The 17,453-nt window shown below is 37.0% G+C and overlaps 1 protein-coding gene across 1 annotated transcript; it reads left to right on the top strand.

Moving 5' to 3' along the window:
- The first annotated feature begins 9,283 nt into the window (after positions 1-9,283).
- On the top strand, positions 9,284-16,947 carry zc3h12ab (zinc finger CCCH-type containing 12Ab). The gene is made up of 6 exons (XM_079485345.1): positions 9,284-9,458; positions 10,368-10,862; positions 12,321-12,460; positions 14,585-14,819; positions 14,890-14,990; positions 15,223-16,947. Exons 2-6 carry the CDS (start codon positions 10,402-10,404, stop codon positions 16,143-16,145), a joined length of 1,860 nt encoding a protein of 619 aa, XP_079341471.1. The 5' UTR covers positions 9,284-9,458; positions 10,368-10,401; the 3' UTR covers positions 16,146-16,947.
- Positions 16,948-17,453: the final 506 nt, after the last annotated feature.

Here is a 17,453-nt window from a genome sequence, read left to right as displayed (position 1 = left end):
TAACATTATTATATTTGCGAAAAACAACATGTAGTTACTTGTAGTTGGATAGTTAGTGTAAAGCTTGACTCTTTCTTTCTTTTTTTCGTTTAACAGACACTCGGGCTGTAAAGTGCAGTAATCTTTTTATATTTTCATTTTAAAACATTTTCTTTTCATCTTTCAAATAGGATGCCTAGGATGTAATGCTCAAAATTAAGTGACCACCAACAGGATTAATGACTTCGCTCTTTTCTGCAGCAGTTATATTGTTTAATTGCTGAAAGAAGCTACGAACAATGGAACACATTCGGTATCTCTCTGTGTTTATAATGTAAGTTATATTTCATAAAAACACAAAACATTAAACATAATTAATATTTGTAATTATTGCTCTGGAAAGTTGTATTAAAGATGTTGAATTTTACCTGCAGTCATGTGGCCATCTGTAGATGTCAAGGGGAACAACATTTCAGCTCCTCTGAAACTCTGCATTTCAAATTCACCAACCACAAATGGATGCGGAAAATTCAAGATGTGCCACTATCAGCTATATCGATTCCCGGCACACACCAAAGCAACCGGCACTCTCAAACACCTCCTCCGGCGTTTCAAGCATGGGGTCTGCACAACCAACTGGATGCCGGCATACGATTTTTTGATCTGCACGTGACCCCCGGCAACATAAAAACTGGGGGTGTTCGAGAATCTGAGACATTTTTTTATGCTTTTCGAACTCTGCAGACGTTTCTTGTGAAACATAGGAAAGAGACACTGTTGCTTAGAGTTATTCCAGATGAGGGAGCTGTTGCTCAAGTCACTGAGTGGTTGAGTCAGGGTGATTTGCCTTTATGGACAGGGAAAGATGTTCCAACACTTGGCCAGGTGCGAGGAAAGATAGTCTTGGTCCAGAGTTCAACTTTAAATCTAGGACTTCCTGTTCATGTCACAGAGTTAGACACAGGGAAGGATGAAAAAGAAACACAAATGAAAGAAAATATCAAATTAGCTTCACAAAATTGTGAACACGGCATGATGCTCACATATACTGGCTCCAAAGGTGGATCAGAGGAGCCATTAGAAATCGCTAAAACACTCAACAAACAAGTTGATGATTACCTTCTTGAACTTAAAGGAGACACGAGTAGACCACATTGTGTAGGTATTATTGCCATGGACTTTCCTGGCCCAAAAGTTATTCAAACAATCATCGATTTTAATGGCAAATTAGGATATATGTCAAATAAATTTCAGGGTACAGATGTAGCTTTACCGGAAACCTCTGTGAAGGATAGAAAAGAAGAAAAAAATGGCAATCATCCATCTGAAGATCATGAAAATCCATCTGAAGATCACGAACATCCATCTGAAGATCACGAACATCCATCTGAAGATCACAAACATCCATCTGAAGATCACGAACATCAATCTGAAGATCACGAACATCCATCTGAAGATCACGAACATCAATCTGTAGATCACGAACATCCATCTGAAGATCACGAACATCCATCTGAAGATCACGAACATCCATCTGAAGATCACGAACATCCATCTGAAGATCACGAACATCCATCTGAAGATCACGAACATCCATCTGAAGATCACGAACATCCATCTGAAGATCACGAACATCCATCTGAAGATCACGAACATCCATCTGAAGATCATGAGAATCCTCCATCTGAACATCATGAGAATCCTCCATCAGATAAACACGAAAATCCATCTGAAGATCACGAACATCCATCTGAAGATCACAAACATCCATCTAAAGATCACGAACATCCATCTGAAGATCACGAACATCCATCTGAAGATCACGAACATCCATCTGAAGATCACGAACATCCATCTGAAGATCACGAACATCCATCTAAAGATCACGAACATCCATCTAAAGATCACGAACATCCATCTGAAGATCACGGACATCCATCTGAAGATCACGAACATCCATCTGAAGATCACGAACATCCATCTGAAGATCACGAACATCCATCTGAAGATCACGAACATCCATCTGAAGATCACGAACATCCATCTGAAGATCACGAACATCAATCTGAAGATCACGAACATCCATCTGAAGATCACGAACATCAATCTGAAGATCACGAACATCCATCTGAAGATCACGAACATCCATCTGAAGATCACGAACATCCATCTGAAGATCACGAACATCCATCTGAAGATCACGAACATCCATCTGAAGATCACGAACATCCATCTGAAGATCACGAACATCCATCTGAACATCATGACAATCATCCATCTGAAGATCACGAACATCCATCTGAAGATCACGAACATCCATCTGAAGATCACGAACATCCATCTGAAGATCACGAACATCCATCTGAAGATCACGAACATCCATCTGAAGATCACGAACATCCATCTGAAGATCATGAACATCCATCAGATGAACATCATGAACAACCATCTGAAGATCATGAGAATCATCCATCAGATGAACGCGAACATCCATCTGAACATCATGAACATCCATCAGATGAACAAGAACATCCATCTGAAGATCATGAGAATCATCCATCTGAACATCATGAGAATCCTCCATCAGATAAACACGAACATCCATCTGAAGATCACGAACATCCATCTGAAGATCACGAACATCCATCTAAAGATCACGAACATCCATCTGAAGATCACGAACATCCATCTGAAGATCACGAACATCCATCTGAAGATCACGAACATCCATCTGAAGATCACGAACATCCATCTGAAGATCACGAACATCCATCTGAAGATCACGAACATCCATCTGAAGATCACGAACATCCATCTGAAGATCACGAACATCCATCTGAAGATCATGAACATCTATCAGATGAACATCATGAACAACCATCTGAAGATCATGAGAATCATCCATCAGATGAACGCGAACATCCATCTGAACATCATGAACATCCATCAGATGAACGCGAACATCCATCTGAACATCATGAGAATCATCCATCTGAACATCATGAACATCCATCAGATGAACACGAACATCCATCTGAAGATCATGAGAATCATCCATCAGATGAACATGAACATCCATCTAAAGATCATGAACATCCATCAGATGAACATGAACATCCATCTGAACATCATGAGAATCATCCATCAGATGAACATGAACATTCATCTGAACATCATGAACATCCATCAGATGAACATCAACATCCATCTGAAGATCATGAACATCCATCTGAAGATCATGAACAACCATCAGAAGATCATGAACATCCATATGAAGATCATGAGAATCATCCATCAGATGAACACGAACATCCATCTGAAGATCATGAGAATCATCCATCAGATGAACATGAACATCCATCTGAACATCAGGAACATCCATCTGAACATCATGAACATCCATCAGATGAACACGAACATCCATCTGAAGATCATGAGAATCATCCATCAGATGAACATGAACATCCATCTGAACATCATGAACATCCATCAGATGAACACGAACATCCATCTGAAGATCATGAGAATCATCTATCAGAACATCATGAACATCCATCAGATGAACAGCATGAACATCCATCTGAAGATCATGAGAATCATCCATCAGATGAACACGAACATCCATCTGAAGATCATGAGAATCATCCATCAGATGAACATGAACATCCATCTAAAGATCATGAACATCCATCAAATGAACATGAACATTCATCTGAACATCATGAACATCCATCAGATGAACATGAACATCCATCTGAAGATCATGAGAATCCTCCATCAGATAAACACGAACATCCATCAGATGAACACGAACATCCATCTGAAGATCACGAACATCCATCTGAAGATCACGAACATCCATCTGAAGATCATGAGAATCATCCATCAGATGAACATGAACATCCATCTGAAGATCACGAACATCCATCTGAAGATCACGAACATCCATCTGAAGATCATGAGAATCATCCATCAGATGAACATGAACATCCATCTGAACATCATGAACATCCATCAGATGAACACGAACATCCATCTGAAGATCATGAGAATCATCTATCAGAACATCATGAACATCCATCAGATGAACTGCATGAACATCCATCTGAAGATCATGAGAATCATCCATCAGATGAACACGAACATCCATCTGAACATCATGAACATCCATCTGAACATCATGAACATCCATCTGAACATCATGAACATCCATCTGAAGATCATGACAATCATCTATCAGATGAACACGAACATCCATCTGAAGATCCTGAACATCCATCAGATGAACACGAACATCCATCTGAAGATCCTGAACATCCATCTGAACATCATGAACATCCATCTGAAGATCATGAACATCCATCTGAACATCATGAGAATCATCCATCAGATGAACACAAACATCCATCTGAAGATCCTGAACATCCATCAGATGAACACGAACATCCATCTGAAGATCCTGAACATCCATCTGAACATCATGAACATCCATCTGAACATCATGAACATCCATCAGATGAACACGAACATCCATCTGAAGATCATGAACATCCATCTGAACATCTTGACAATCATCCATCAGATGAACACGAACATCCATCTGAACATCATGAACATCCATCAGATGAACACGAACATCCATCTGAAGATCATGAACATCCATCTGAACATCTTGAGAATCATCCATCAGATGAACACGAACATACATCTGAACATCATGAACATCCATCAGATGAACACGAACATCCATCTGAACATCATGAACATCCATCTGAACATCATGAACATCCATCTGAACATCATGAACATCCATCAGATGAACACGAACATCCATCTGAAGATCATGAACATCCATCTGAACATCATGAACATCCATCTGAACATCATGAACATCCATCAGATGAACACGAACATCCATCTGAAGATCATGAAAATCCATCTGAACATCATGAACATCCATCAGATGAACACGAACATCCATCTGAACATCATGAACATCCATCTGAACATCATGAACATCCATCTGAACATCATGAACATCCATCAGATGAACACGAACATCCATCTGAAGATCATGAAAATCCATCTGAACATCATGAACATCCATCAGATGAACACGAACATCCATCTGAACATCATGAACATCCATCTGAACATCATGAACATCCATCTGAACATCATGAACATCCATCTGAACATCATGAACATCCATCTGAACATCATGAACATCCATCTGAACATCATGAACATCCATCTGAAGAACATGAAAATCCATCTGAACATCATGAACATCCATCAGATGAACACGAACATCCATCTGAAGATCATGAACATCCATCTGAACATCATGAACATCCATCAGATGAACACGAACATCCATCTGAAGATCATGAAAATCCATCTGAACATCATGAACATCCATCAGATGAACACGAACATCCATCTGAACATCATGAACATCCATCTGAAGATCATGAAAATCCATCTGAACATCATGAACATCCATCAGATGAACACGAACATCCATCTGAACATCATGAACATCCATCTGAAGATCATGAGAATCATCCATCAGATGAACACGAACATCCATCTGAAGATCATGAACATCCATCTGAACATCATGAACATCCATCTGAACATCATGAACATCCATCAGATGAACACGAACATCCATCTGAAGATCATGAGAATCATCCATCAGATGAACACGAGCATCCATCTGAAGATCCTGAACATCCATCTGAACATCATGAACATCCATCTGAAGATCATGAGAATCATCCATCAGATGAACACGAACATCCATCTGAAGATCATGAACATCCATCTGAACATCATGAACATCCATCTGAACATCATGAACATCCATCAGATGAACACGAACATCCATCTGAAGATCATGAGAATCATCCATCAGATGAACACGAACATCCATCTGAAGATCATGAACATCCATCTGAACATCATGAACATCCATCAGATGAACACGAACATCCATCTGAAGATCATGAAAATCCATCTGAACATCATGAACATCCATCAGATGAACACGAACATCCATCTGAACATCATGAACATCCATCTGAAGATCATGAAAATCCATCTGAACATCATGAACATCCATCAGATGAACACGAACATCCATCTGAACATCATGAACATCCATCTGAAGATCATGAGAATCATCCATCAGATGAACACGAACATCCATCTGAAGATCATGAACATCCATCTGAACATCATGAACATCCATCTGAACATCATGAACATCCATCAGATGAACACGAACATCCATCTGAAGATCATGAGAATCATCCATCAGATGAACACGAGCATCCATCTGAAGATCCTGAACATCCATCTGAACATCATGAACAACCATCAGAAGATCATGAGAATCATCCATCAGATGAACACGAACATACATCTGAAGATCATGAACATCCATCTGAACATCATGAACAACCATCAGAAGATCATGACAATCATCTATCAGATGAACACGAACATCCATCTGAAGATCATGAGAATCATCCATCAGATGAACACGAGCATCCATCTGAAGATCACGAACATCCATCTGAACATCATGAACATCCATCTGAAGATCATGACAATCATCTATCAGATGAACACGAACATCCATCTGAAGATCATGAGAATCATCCATCAGATGAACACGAACATACATCTGAAGATCATGAACATCCATCTGAACATCATGAACATCCATCTGAAGATCATGACAATCATCTATCAGATGAACACGAACATCCATCTGAAGATCATGAGAATCATCCATCAGATGAACACGAGCATCCATCTGAAGATCACGAACATCCATCTGAAGACCACAAACATCCATCTAAAGATCATGAAACAAGTGAACCATCAAAGATCAAATCAAGAAAAAAGGTTATCAAGAAAATACATTGCAGTAAAATCCATGCAAGACGCTACCCATCACCTTTACTTTAATTTCAGTGTAATAAGTCTTATTTAACAATAAATGAAGGTTGTTGGGTAGTTTGGATTATATAATCATTATTAAATCTTTTTCTGAAAATTAAAACAAAATTAAAAATGTATAATCATATTTGTTGCCACCTGGTTGTGTATTTCATATGACAACATTCAAATCAGAACAAGAAATAAATTATTCCATTTCTGACGTTTATTTAAAATCTTGTCTAATAGATCATGGGAATGGATTTATTTGACCTCTTGAGAAAGATTGAAAGAAATCATGAACATCCAAAGAATAAAAAAGAGAGGTTTACTTAACTTACTACATCCAAAAATATCTTGACATACTTTCATTAAACGTGTGCACTGTAATTTTATCTAAAATGAATAATATATATATAAATAGTAAATATATCTTGTTTCCACCACAAGACTCTGAATCAGATTACATTTCAGAAGTAACACATAAAAGTCTAATACTTCCAGATTTCAGTTTCTGTCAACTGCAGTGAACCGTGGGTCTCATAAAAGCCACCCAGCACTTCCTGTCATGTAAATCCTACTTGAAAAAAAATACACAAACATGATTCACAGTGAGTCATCATTCACATTATTTATGGACAAAATATTGCTGTGTGGAAGATAAAAGGAAAAAAATGTGATCTGTGCCATTCTGTTAACCAGTCGCTGATCTCACAGGGATTTCCCTCTTTCACCAAAAAGGAAAAATCGTTTAAGACTAAATAAAATGTGTAAGGTTCTGTAACTGTTATCTCTGTGACATTTGTATGCATTGACCCCACAATGACACGTGATAATGTGAATGTTTTTTGAGGGGTGAAGTGGAAATATACCAGACATATAAACACATTATAGGGAAGTGAAATTTACACTTACAGACCATGTTAACCATTGTCTCAATAAAAGAGATAGTAGGCTTTTCTTCTTTGCTTTTCTTTTAGTTTATTTCTGAATGGTCATTCTCAGATCTTATTTCCCTTTTCCTTGTTTAAAAAATATTACATTCATTATTAAACACAAACATAAATTATGTTCATAATTAAAAGTTTTGCAGGCTAAATTTATATTTTATATTTTTATAATTTATTGTCTAATTTTTCGGATTAATTTTATATTTGATTTAATTTATTGCAGTTTTCTGATTTATTTCATATTTTATTTATTGCTTCAAATGTGACCGTTTTCTGATTTGTTTAATTTTTCAATGTGCCAGTTTTCTGATTTATTTCATATTTTATTTTATATATGGCTTTAAATGTGCCACCTTTTTATTTAATTCATATTTAATTTGATTTACTCTTTTAAATGTACCAGTTTTCTAATTTATTTCACATTTTCTTTGATTTATTGTTTAAAATGTGCCAGTTTTCTAATTTATTTCACATTTTATTTGATTTACTGTTTTAAATGTACCACTTTTCTAATTTATTTCACATTTTATTTGATTTACTGTTTTAAATGTACCACTTTTCGAATTTATTTCACATTTTATTTGATTTACTGTTTTAAATGTACCACTTTTCTAATTTATTTCACATTTTATTTGATTTACTGTTTTAAATGTACCACTTTTCTAATTTATTTCACATTTTATTTGATTTACTGTTTTAAATGTACCACTTTTCTAATTTATTTCACATTTTATTTGATTTACTGTTTTAAATGTGCCAGTTTTCTGATTTATTTCACATTTTATTTGATTTACTGTTTTAAATGTACCACTTTTCTAATTTATTTCACATTTTATTTGATTTACTGTTTTAAATGTACCACTTTTCTAATTTATTTCACATTTTATTTGATTTACTGTTTTAAATGTGCCACTTTTCTAATTTATTTCACATTTTATTTGATTTATTGTTTAAAATGTGCCAGTTTTCTGATTTATTTCACATTTTATTTGATTTACTGTTTTAGATGTGCCACTTTTCTAATTTATTTCACATTTTATTTGATTTACTGTTTTAAATGTGCCAGTTTTCTGATATATTTCACATTTTATTTGATTTATTGTTTAAAATGTGCCAGTTTTCTGATATATTTCACATTTTACATTTTAGTAGTAGGCCTGTGTGAACTGAAGTACTTCAGTCTTGAAAATAAAGATTTGTTGAAGTCTCTTCGCAGTTTCTAAAGATTATACTTACTTTCATCCGTTGATCTTATTGACAATAAGCTAAACGTTTCAAGTCTCATCGATTCACCAAACGACTGAATTGGTTTCTAAATTCTCATTTATCATCCGTGTAGAGTTGTGATTATTTACAGTTTATATTTCGCATTACATAATAAGAGTTAGTGACGCCCGTGACGTAAGGACACTTCCTGGTTTTGCTTTCCTCTCTCTAAAGGCGTGTCGCGTCAGATTTCGGTACTTTACAGTCGTGGGTTCGACAGGAACAAACTTTTATAAAACTCTGTCACACAGAAACAGAAGCTCACAACTCTGGCAAACTTACACAACACAGAGAAACGATGTTTAACTAGAGGTTCGTATAGTTTTCTATCACATATGGATCTTTATACGACGATATCTGTATAGTAACAGTCATCGGCGATCTGTTGTTGCTGTCTGTTAATTATAAGAAGTTTATTAACCACTAGTACTGTTGTTGTAAGTAAAAATAGCATCAAAACTTTTAATAACAATGTGTTTAGTGGAATAAATAGGAGAAGGAGAAGTTTAGATCACAAAACAATTGAGAAAAACACGTATTGTAGATTTAGCTTTTATCATCTTTACGTGCATCTTTTTTAAATGATTGAACTGGAAATAAAACATAACAGACACGAATAGTTTTATTAAGCCTATATTTCAATGATTCTTTCTCATTTATATTAGATTTTGTGGGTGTATTCAGAGTATTGTGTAGTTTAAATGTCAGCAAATATTTGATATGACCGATGACATATTTAAGTTTGAACTGTTTTACCTTATTTCTTTAACCTGGGGTCAGTTTGTCCCATTTAAGTATTTATATAGCTTTATATAGTGTGCTAGGCTTCAATGGACTAGTTTTTGATGCACTTATGTATTTTGTTGTCTATGTTGTTATAATTGCTTCCAATGTTTCCTCATCTGTAAGTGGCTTTGGATAAAAGCGTCTGCTAAATGACTAAATGTAAATGTAAGTATTTTGTTATGAGATGCTTGGGACATTTGATCTAACTTATATGATCGTGACTTTTTATTTATAAAACAAAAATCATTGACAAAGTGTGAGATTTTAATATCCGCCATGGCGTTACCTGTATGTGATGTTTTCCAGTGGAGTATCTTTGAAAATGCACATTCATTGATTTTGTTGGCAACGTCCCAAATTGTAGTTTAACTGAATTGACCTGTAGTCAATTTCATGACATAAAAATGCATTCAAATACGTTTTTATATTAAACAGGAATGAACATCCAGATCATTTCCCAGATGAAGAAATGAGCACGGAAATAAGCACCATCCCAGCTTTGCGCACGTTTTTCCATTCCCGTTGGTCTGACTCAAACGACGCCACCACATGGCTAACAGCCCCCGTGGCCGTATGTGACCCTCCCGTTACCTGCAAAGATAGAATGGACCCGGGTCAGCCCAACCCAACCCCAGACGAGTTCCAGACCCAACTCGACCTGTTCCTCAAACTGGGTTTTTCCCAAACTCAGGTCCGCGCTGCTTTCCAGAAACTCGGCCTCGGTGCGGACACGAACAAAGTTCTGGGGGAGCTGATACAGGCTGGTGGAGAACCTGAGGAACCCACCGCCTCCCCTGTGCTGATACCACGTGGGGATGGTACGAAGGTCCGAAGCGCCCAGACAGACCGTCGTAGCTCTCAAGAAGAGCTTTTGGAAGATGAAGATGCCCTCAGACCGATTGTTATAGATGGAAGTAATGTAGCTATGAGGTGAGTTTCATAGCTCAGTGAGTTTACTGTACTTGTCACCGTACTGTAGTTTGTTCAACAAATTATTCAATTAATCGTTGATGAATAAAAACAATCATGTCATGAAGGTTTTGCAGAGCGTTCAATACAGAACTCTGTATTGGCAGAAGTAAAATGTAAATTGCAGTAAATCATGTCACGGGGTTGGTTTCTCAGTTTCAGATCCTGTTTTGTGTTTAAGTTGAATCGCACTATATACCAAATACTTATTTTTTTAGTTAGTCATGTATATTATATTACCAAACAAAAACAGATGTACTAATGTGTTGTTGGAACCTGCCCTGAGAATGTCTTCCGTCTCGCAGTCAATTTATGAGGAAGTTATTTGAAAAGATTGGTGATAAGTGAACGCATGTATTCTAATCCTTGCACAATACATGAACCTATAAAACGTTTTTGAAGTTAGGAGGAAGTATGTGTCTATCCTGCTCCAACCGAAAGTAGCGAAGATTAAGTATCATGAAATATTAGCATTCCTTTCATATATTATATTGATAATTATTCACAATTTATTGTCCCTGTGTGCGTTACTCCACCTTTTAACACTCACTCTTTATTTCCTCTCGCTTCGCATTGTTACCTGTATTTGCTCGCGGAGTTCAGATTTGTCCCTACAGGCTCTTGTATCTGTCTCGACTCCAGTATGCAAATAATCTTATATGCAAATCAGCTTTGTTTGCCATGCCCTCTCGCACTTCTTTTCATCTTGAAGATGAATGCAAAACAAGCCTGACATTGCGTTACGCTGTCTTCATTTTCAGGATATGCAGCAGTTGAGGACAGACTTTTTCACACCCACTCGTTCTATGTTTATGTACAGAGTTAGAAAGCAGACCGTAATTGTCTTGCTTGTGAGATTTTATTGGCTTTATTCATTGATGCACATAAGTGCGATGAAGCAAATCAACACATTGAAAATATGAGAATGATGTATTGACCCCAAAATAAAAACAGCTGCCCCGTTAACTAACGTCTAACTGTGAGCGGTCTAAAAAACTATCTGTTGTTTATTCTTTCTTTGCTCTAGTCTTACATGTAAACACAACTTTGTAGACTAAAGTTACTGTTGGTTCATTGACAATATGTTAAATGCTCTCTCATTTGTAGGACGCTGTGGATAAAATATAAATGTAATATATTAACACATGAAATGAATCTGAGCTTTGTCATAGCTGTGACTTTTTGACTACATCTCAACATATTGTTTATTCCCTCGATGCATGATGTGCATCTTTGCTTAGTGATATGCCTCTCCTTATATACTCTTCTTATCTGATTTTGGATGATTGATTCTATCGAAAGATGTTGAGTGTCAGATGTGCCAAACAATTTGACTGTTGGTGTATTTCGAAACACTCCTAAAATAACTTTTCACTTTATTGCAAGAGAATTGAAACAACTTCCTTTTCTGACTCTTAGCCATGGGAACAAGGAAGTTTTCTCCTGTTTGGGAATCCAGCTGGCAGTGAATTTCTTCCTGGAGCGAGGTCACCTTGACATCACCGTGTTTGTACCTTCCTGGAGAAAAGAGCAGCCGCGGCCTGATGTTCCCATCACAGGTAGGAAAAAAGGACGAGGACGGTTTCAGTAACAATCACATAAGACGGTCATGTAACGTTAAGTATTGTCTGACAAGAACCTCTGCAGGTTATTGTCTGATATTCTTTATGAATAGATTGGATTGCAACTATGCTTTAAAGGCCATTTAATCTCTTCAAACTCTAGTCTCAATGAACAGAAGTGAAAATACGGGAAACTCAATGTCTGTATGTGGCTTTGTGAAATAAGTTTGCCTTGGGATAAGTTGGCAAGCACCTGGGGTTTTTTGAAACCTTTAATACTTCCGTGCGAGGTAATGAAGGCACGCAATAATGAAAAAGCAACTGCTGGTTTTGCAGACTTGCCAAGCCTTTATGTTTATCAAAGTTTGACTCGGCCGAGTGGAATTTACACAATCTTGAGATTGCAATGATAATACTGTAAAATGAACACAACGTAGCTGTGATGTCCATGTGTCTCATCAGATGCGATTTTACTACGCAAATGCCTGCTTATCTTTACATTAACTGTACAACGTTCAAATACTGTATGAAAACTTTACAAAGAGTAAATATTGGCACTAAGTTCATTGAACGAATTTCTAAGAATGTTATTTCCTTGAACTGAAAGAATAATTGAATGCCAAAAGACAAAGCCCTTGTTTTATGAATGGACAGTAAGATATGCTACTAGGACTGTTTGGTTAAAAATACATTGCATAACATGTTACTTTAATTTAATTATTTAATTTGTTATATCTAATATTTGTTTAAAAAACTGTAGATTACATTGTTCTGAAAGGATTGCGTGTAAAGAAAAATGCTCTTAAAGGGATGAGTGATTCTCACGAACCTCTACCTTGGACAAATCATAATTTTGTCATGGGAATTAATTCTTTTTGTATTATTTTGTATTATTTTTGTTTAAAAAAACTATTAGACGTTCTGCTAGATGTTCTTACTCACATTACAAAAAATTACAAACAAATGATTTACAAAATAGAAATGGTGGAAGAAAGAAGTGTCTTAATTCATATTTTCTCATCCTACACACACAAATATTTTTACATTAAGTTTGATTTTATGTGAAGAAACACATCTGATTTTACCTTTTAAATGGCTGACAGTTTTCCACATTAAAATGTTTATCCATGTATAATATTGGAATTAAAATATGATTCACTTATAAAACATGCTATGAGATTGACAGTTTTAAATGGTCACGGCAATGAGAATTTTTAAGGCCGTGCAATTGAAAATAAATTCTGTAAAGGTTTTGAAATGAATACCTTTATACCTGTCATACCTTCATTGTTTTAGAAAAAAAGGTAATTTGTTGATACAAGTGTTTTTAAGAAATCATGTTTGACATCTTGAAACCAAGATTTGGGCTGTCACGATTATGAAATTTGGCTAACGATAAATTGTCTAATAAATCATTGAGATGATGATGATTATTTGTCTGTTTTAAGGCTTTGACATTTAATTCTCATACATTTTTGATTTTGGTTTGAAATGACAATGTTGTTCTGAATATTTTTCTTGGAAATACATTGGAAAAAATGGGATCATCATTTATTTAAGGTGTAGGCTTTTACGTGTCAATAATACAACCGCCAAGTACTTGAAAAGTGAGTAAATTGATCAGGGGTGAATTGAAAATGCGATCAGTCATTGAAAAGCTTCTGGTCTGTTTGTTCTCACTTGCAAGACTACAATAACATTTTACTTTTATGTTAATGAAATTTTGGTAGGCTGAGATTAGCTTCACTAATACTAAATTGTACTGCAGGTTATTTTTATGTTATGTTCTTTAAAATATTACTTATTACCATATACCATACTTTAGTTACAATATACACGCCGACTAAAATAATCAATATGCAGAGGAACTACAGCTCCGCCTTGTGTCATCTTTAGAGATGAGCAACAATTGCAATGATCTGAAACCATCACAGCCCCAACCAAGATTTCGTGAGAATCACCCGGATAATTCACCCGAAATCTTTCTTCAGTGGAACACAAAATAAAATATTTTGAGAAATGTTTCATACAATGAAAGTCAAAAGAGTTCAGTGTTTTTGCTTATCAACATTCTTCAAATAATTTCTGACATGAATTGTTTTCAACAATATTTTTGTTCAGATCAACACATTCTACGGGAGCTGGAGAGGAGAAAGCTTCTTGTGTTCACGCCATCCAGAAGGGTGGCTGGAAAACGTGTGGTTTGCTATGACGACCGTTTCATAGTGAAGCTGGCGTACGACTCCGACGGCATCATTGTGTCCAACGACACGTATCGAGATCTCCAGGGAGAACGTCCAGAGTGGAAGCGTTTCATTGAGGAGAGACTTCTGATGTACTCATTCGTCAATGATAAGTGAGTTGAACTTTTTGTCACGGCATTCTGTGTGATTGACATTACGATTAAAATCACATTTTTTTTGTAGATTTATGCCCCCGGATGACCCTCTGGGAAGACATGGTCCCACCCTAGACAACTTCTTGAGGAAGACTGCACGTCTACCTAAGAAACCGCCGTGTCCTTATGGTGAGAACACGCAGATTTGCATACACTAGCTCGAAGATTCTTGCAGTCAAATGTCAGAGTATTTAGGCTTTAAATGGCATCAGGGTGTCATTGTAAAATGGCATAATCAGGACAGGACATATACTTTTGTAATCACTATTTAAAGATGAAAACATGAAAAATGTAGGACTGCATGAGTTCAGAAGTTCACATGTTTCAGATTTCATGAACACAAACTCTGTTTTTAATGCAGGAAAGAAGTGCACGTACGGAATGAAATGCAAATTCCATCACCCTGAGCGAAGCAAACAATCCCAGCGTGCCCTGGCCGACGAGCTGCGGGACAAGGCAAAAATCTCTTCCACACCTCACATACAGCAGTCGATCCCTCTGGGGCCCATTCAAAGTCCATCTCTAGAAGAAGTATTGGAACACAAACTATCTCTTGACACGTGCGGACCGCAAAAAAACCCACACACCAGCGAAAACGTGCTCGTCGCCAAAGGAGCCCCTCAGCCGACTCAGAAGAAGTTTACCTCAAAGAGAGAACACCGTCATTCCCCGACAGGTCCGAGTTCTTTTCCTTACGGATCTCAGGAGCGTTTGGATTCTGGCTTGGGGTCCTACGAAAGTCATTTACCGGAAGCGCTCTACTATGAAACGGAGCACAGAAAGTCCAAACCGCCCAGTGGTGGGCGGCACCGATGCGTTCCCGCTAACAGACAACCATGCAGTTGCTGTTCGTATGAATCTCAGAACGTCGGCGGAGGCAGCATGAGCTTATCCAACTCGCCAAACCCAGAACACATGAGTTACGGTCAGCCCCGTTATCATTCGTACGGAGGGGGTCCGGTTTACCCACCCGTCAACACGTCACAGTATTCGTACCATCACCACAGACGTCTTCCACCTCAAAACGGATACTGGTCTGATCATTATGGTGCCTATCCTCCAGCATCCCAGAGTCCCTTGCAGGAGGAGGGAGGATATGGGCGCTGGTCCCCTTCCAAACCAAATTCTCAGTGGTTTGAGAGGGAGCAGGTGAGAAAGAAATTGCTGGCAATTTTTAATGCACGGTTGGTGGACAGGGCTATGGACATGTTTCCTCATATCCTCGAGCCGCAAAGACTGGCTGCGGAGATTTTGACCTTACAATCTCAAGATGGGGCTTTTTAAGGCTCCGTTTTCAAAACAGGCTGTTGAAGGACTAATTAGGCATCATATTAAGACATTGTGGAGCATTTATGTTTTATTTTTGGCTCGTCCTGCTGGGTAGCCCCACTCATGAAATCTCATTGGTCCATTATTAAAAATATGAAAAAATGAAGGCATGCCAATGCCAATTTATATTTTAAAAAGGAAACTTGACAAAAATCTTTAATACAAATGTAGCCTTTGGTATTTCTTAAGGTATTGATGGTAATTTATCATTGGTTGGATTCAGTGGTAACCAACAAAGTATTTCTCTTTGACAGTTCTCAAGAGTTTAATATTGACTTTGTCACGTTCTGGCAAAAAGAAATGATATCATGAAAAAACATATTTTATGTTATGAGTGGTTCTGAGGTCTTGGATCTGCAGTACCGTGTTAATGTGTCGGCACCGTGTGCTTTAACGTTTGTTAATCTGAACTACCAAAACGGTAGAAGTGTACACACCCTTTGGTGTATTTTCCAATTTGTTAATTTCAGTCCTACAGGGTACAGTGCTCAGCAGTGTAGTTTGAGATATATTCAATAAGTTCTCATGTAAATACCACAAGCAAGAAACAGATCAGACTGTTATAACAGTGTAGAGATGAGGGACACTAGAAAGGTGCCCTTGTTAGTTTGCCACGATTGTTGAAGTTAAAACGAATTTCTAATATTGAGTAGGCAACATTTTGCCAATGTTTTGCAATATGTAATTTCTGAATATATTTACTTTTTATTGGTGTGTTTTTTAAAATAAAAAATAAATGCCATGATATTTATGTACACATTTCACTTCGACATTGTTTTCTTTGTATAAACGCTGTGATCTTTCATTTAAAAAAAGCACAGATGTTGTCTGCACAAGTTAAGTGTAGTCTTAGCTTGAGTGTGTAAATGAACATTTCAAACAAGATGAGACAGACCTAACCTTCAGAAAGCATCGGCTGGAGGGCACATGTGTCAAGTTTAAATGATGCGTGACCGGTAAATCACATCTCCCACCCTAGAATCTATCTTAAATGGGTGTACTTGTATGTCTTGTACAGTATGTAACAAATCTGATGGATTGTTTACGCCTCCCTGAGCAAAGACACCACATACATCTCAAAACTACTGGTTTTGTCCCTGATTCTTAACACCCTTTCTGTTTATTGTAGAGAGTTCCCAATCTCATATAGTTTGTCCTGGATCATTTCCAGGGTGCTGTAATTTTAAAGGGATTGTTCACCCAAAAATCATTTACACCCTCATGTTATTTCATACCTATATAAGTGACTTTGTTCTGATGAAC

This window comes from Barbatula barbatula (genome assembly GCF_947034865.1).
Source record: "Barbatula barbatula genome assembly, chromosome: 21".
In the NCBI taxonomy this organism is placed as follows: Eukaryota; Metazoa; Chordata; class Actinopteri; order Cypriniformes; family Nemacheilidae; genus Barbatula; species Barbatula barbatula.
This window is presented reverse-complemented; position numbering and strand designations above follow the sequence as displayed.

Coding starts and splice junctions, on each gene's coding strand:
- zc3h12ab (XM_079485345.1), top strand. CDS start 10,402: ATGAGCACGGAAATAAGCACCATCCCAGCTTTGCGCACGTTTTTCCAT. Junction 12,461..14,584: donor GCCTGATGTTCCCATCACAG/GTAGGAAAAAAG, acceptor ATTTTTGTTCAG/ATCAACACATTCTACGGGAG. Junction 14,991..15,222: donor GAAACCGCCGTGTCCTTATG/GTGAGAACACGC, acceptor TTTTTAATGCAG/GAAAGAAGTGCACGTACGGA.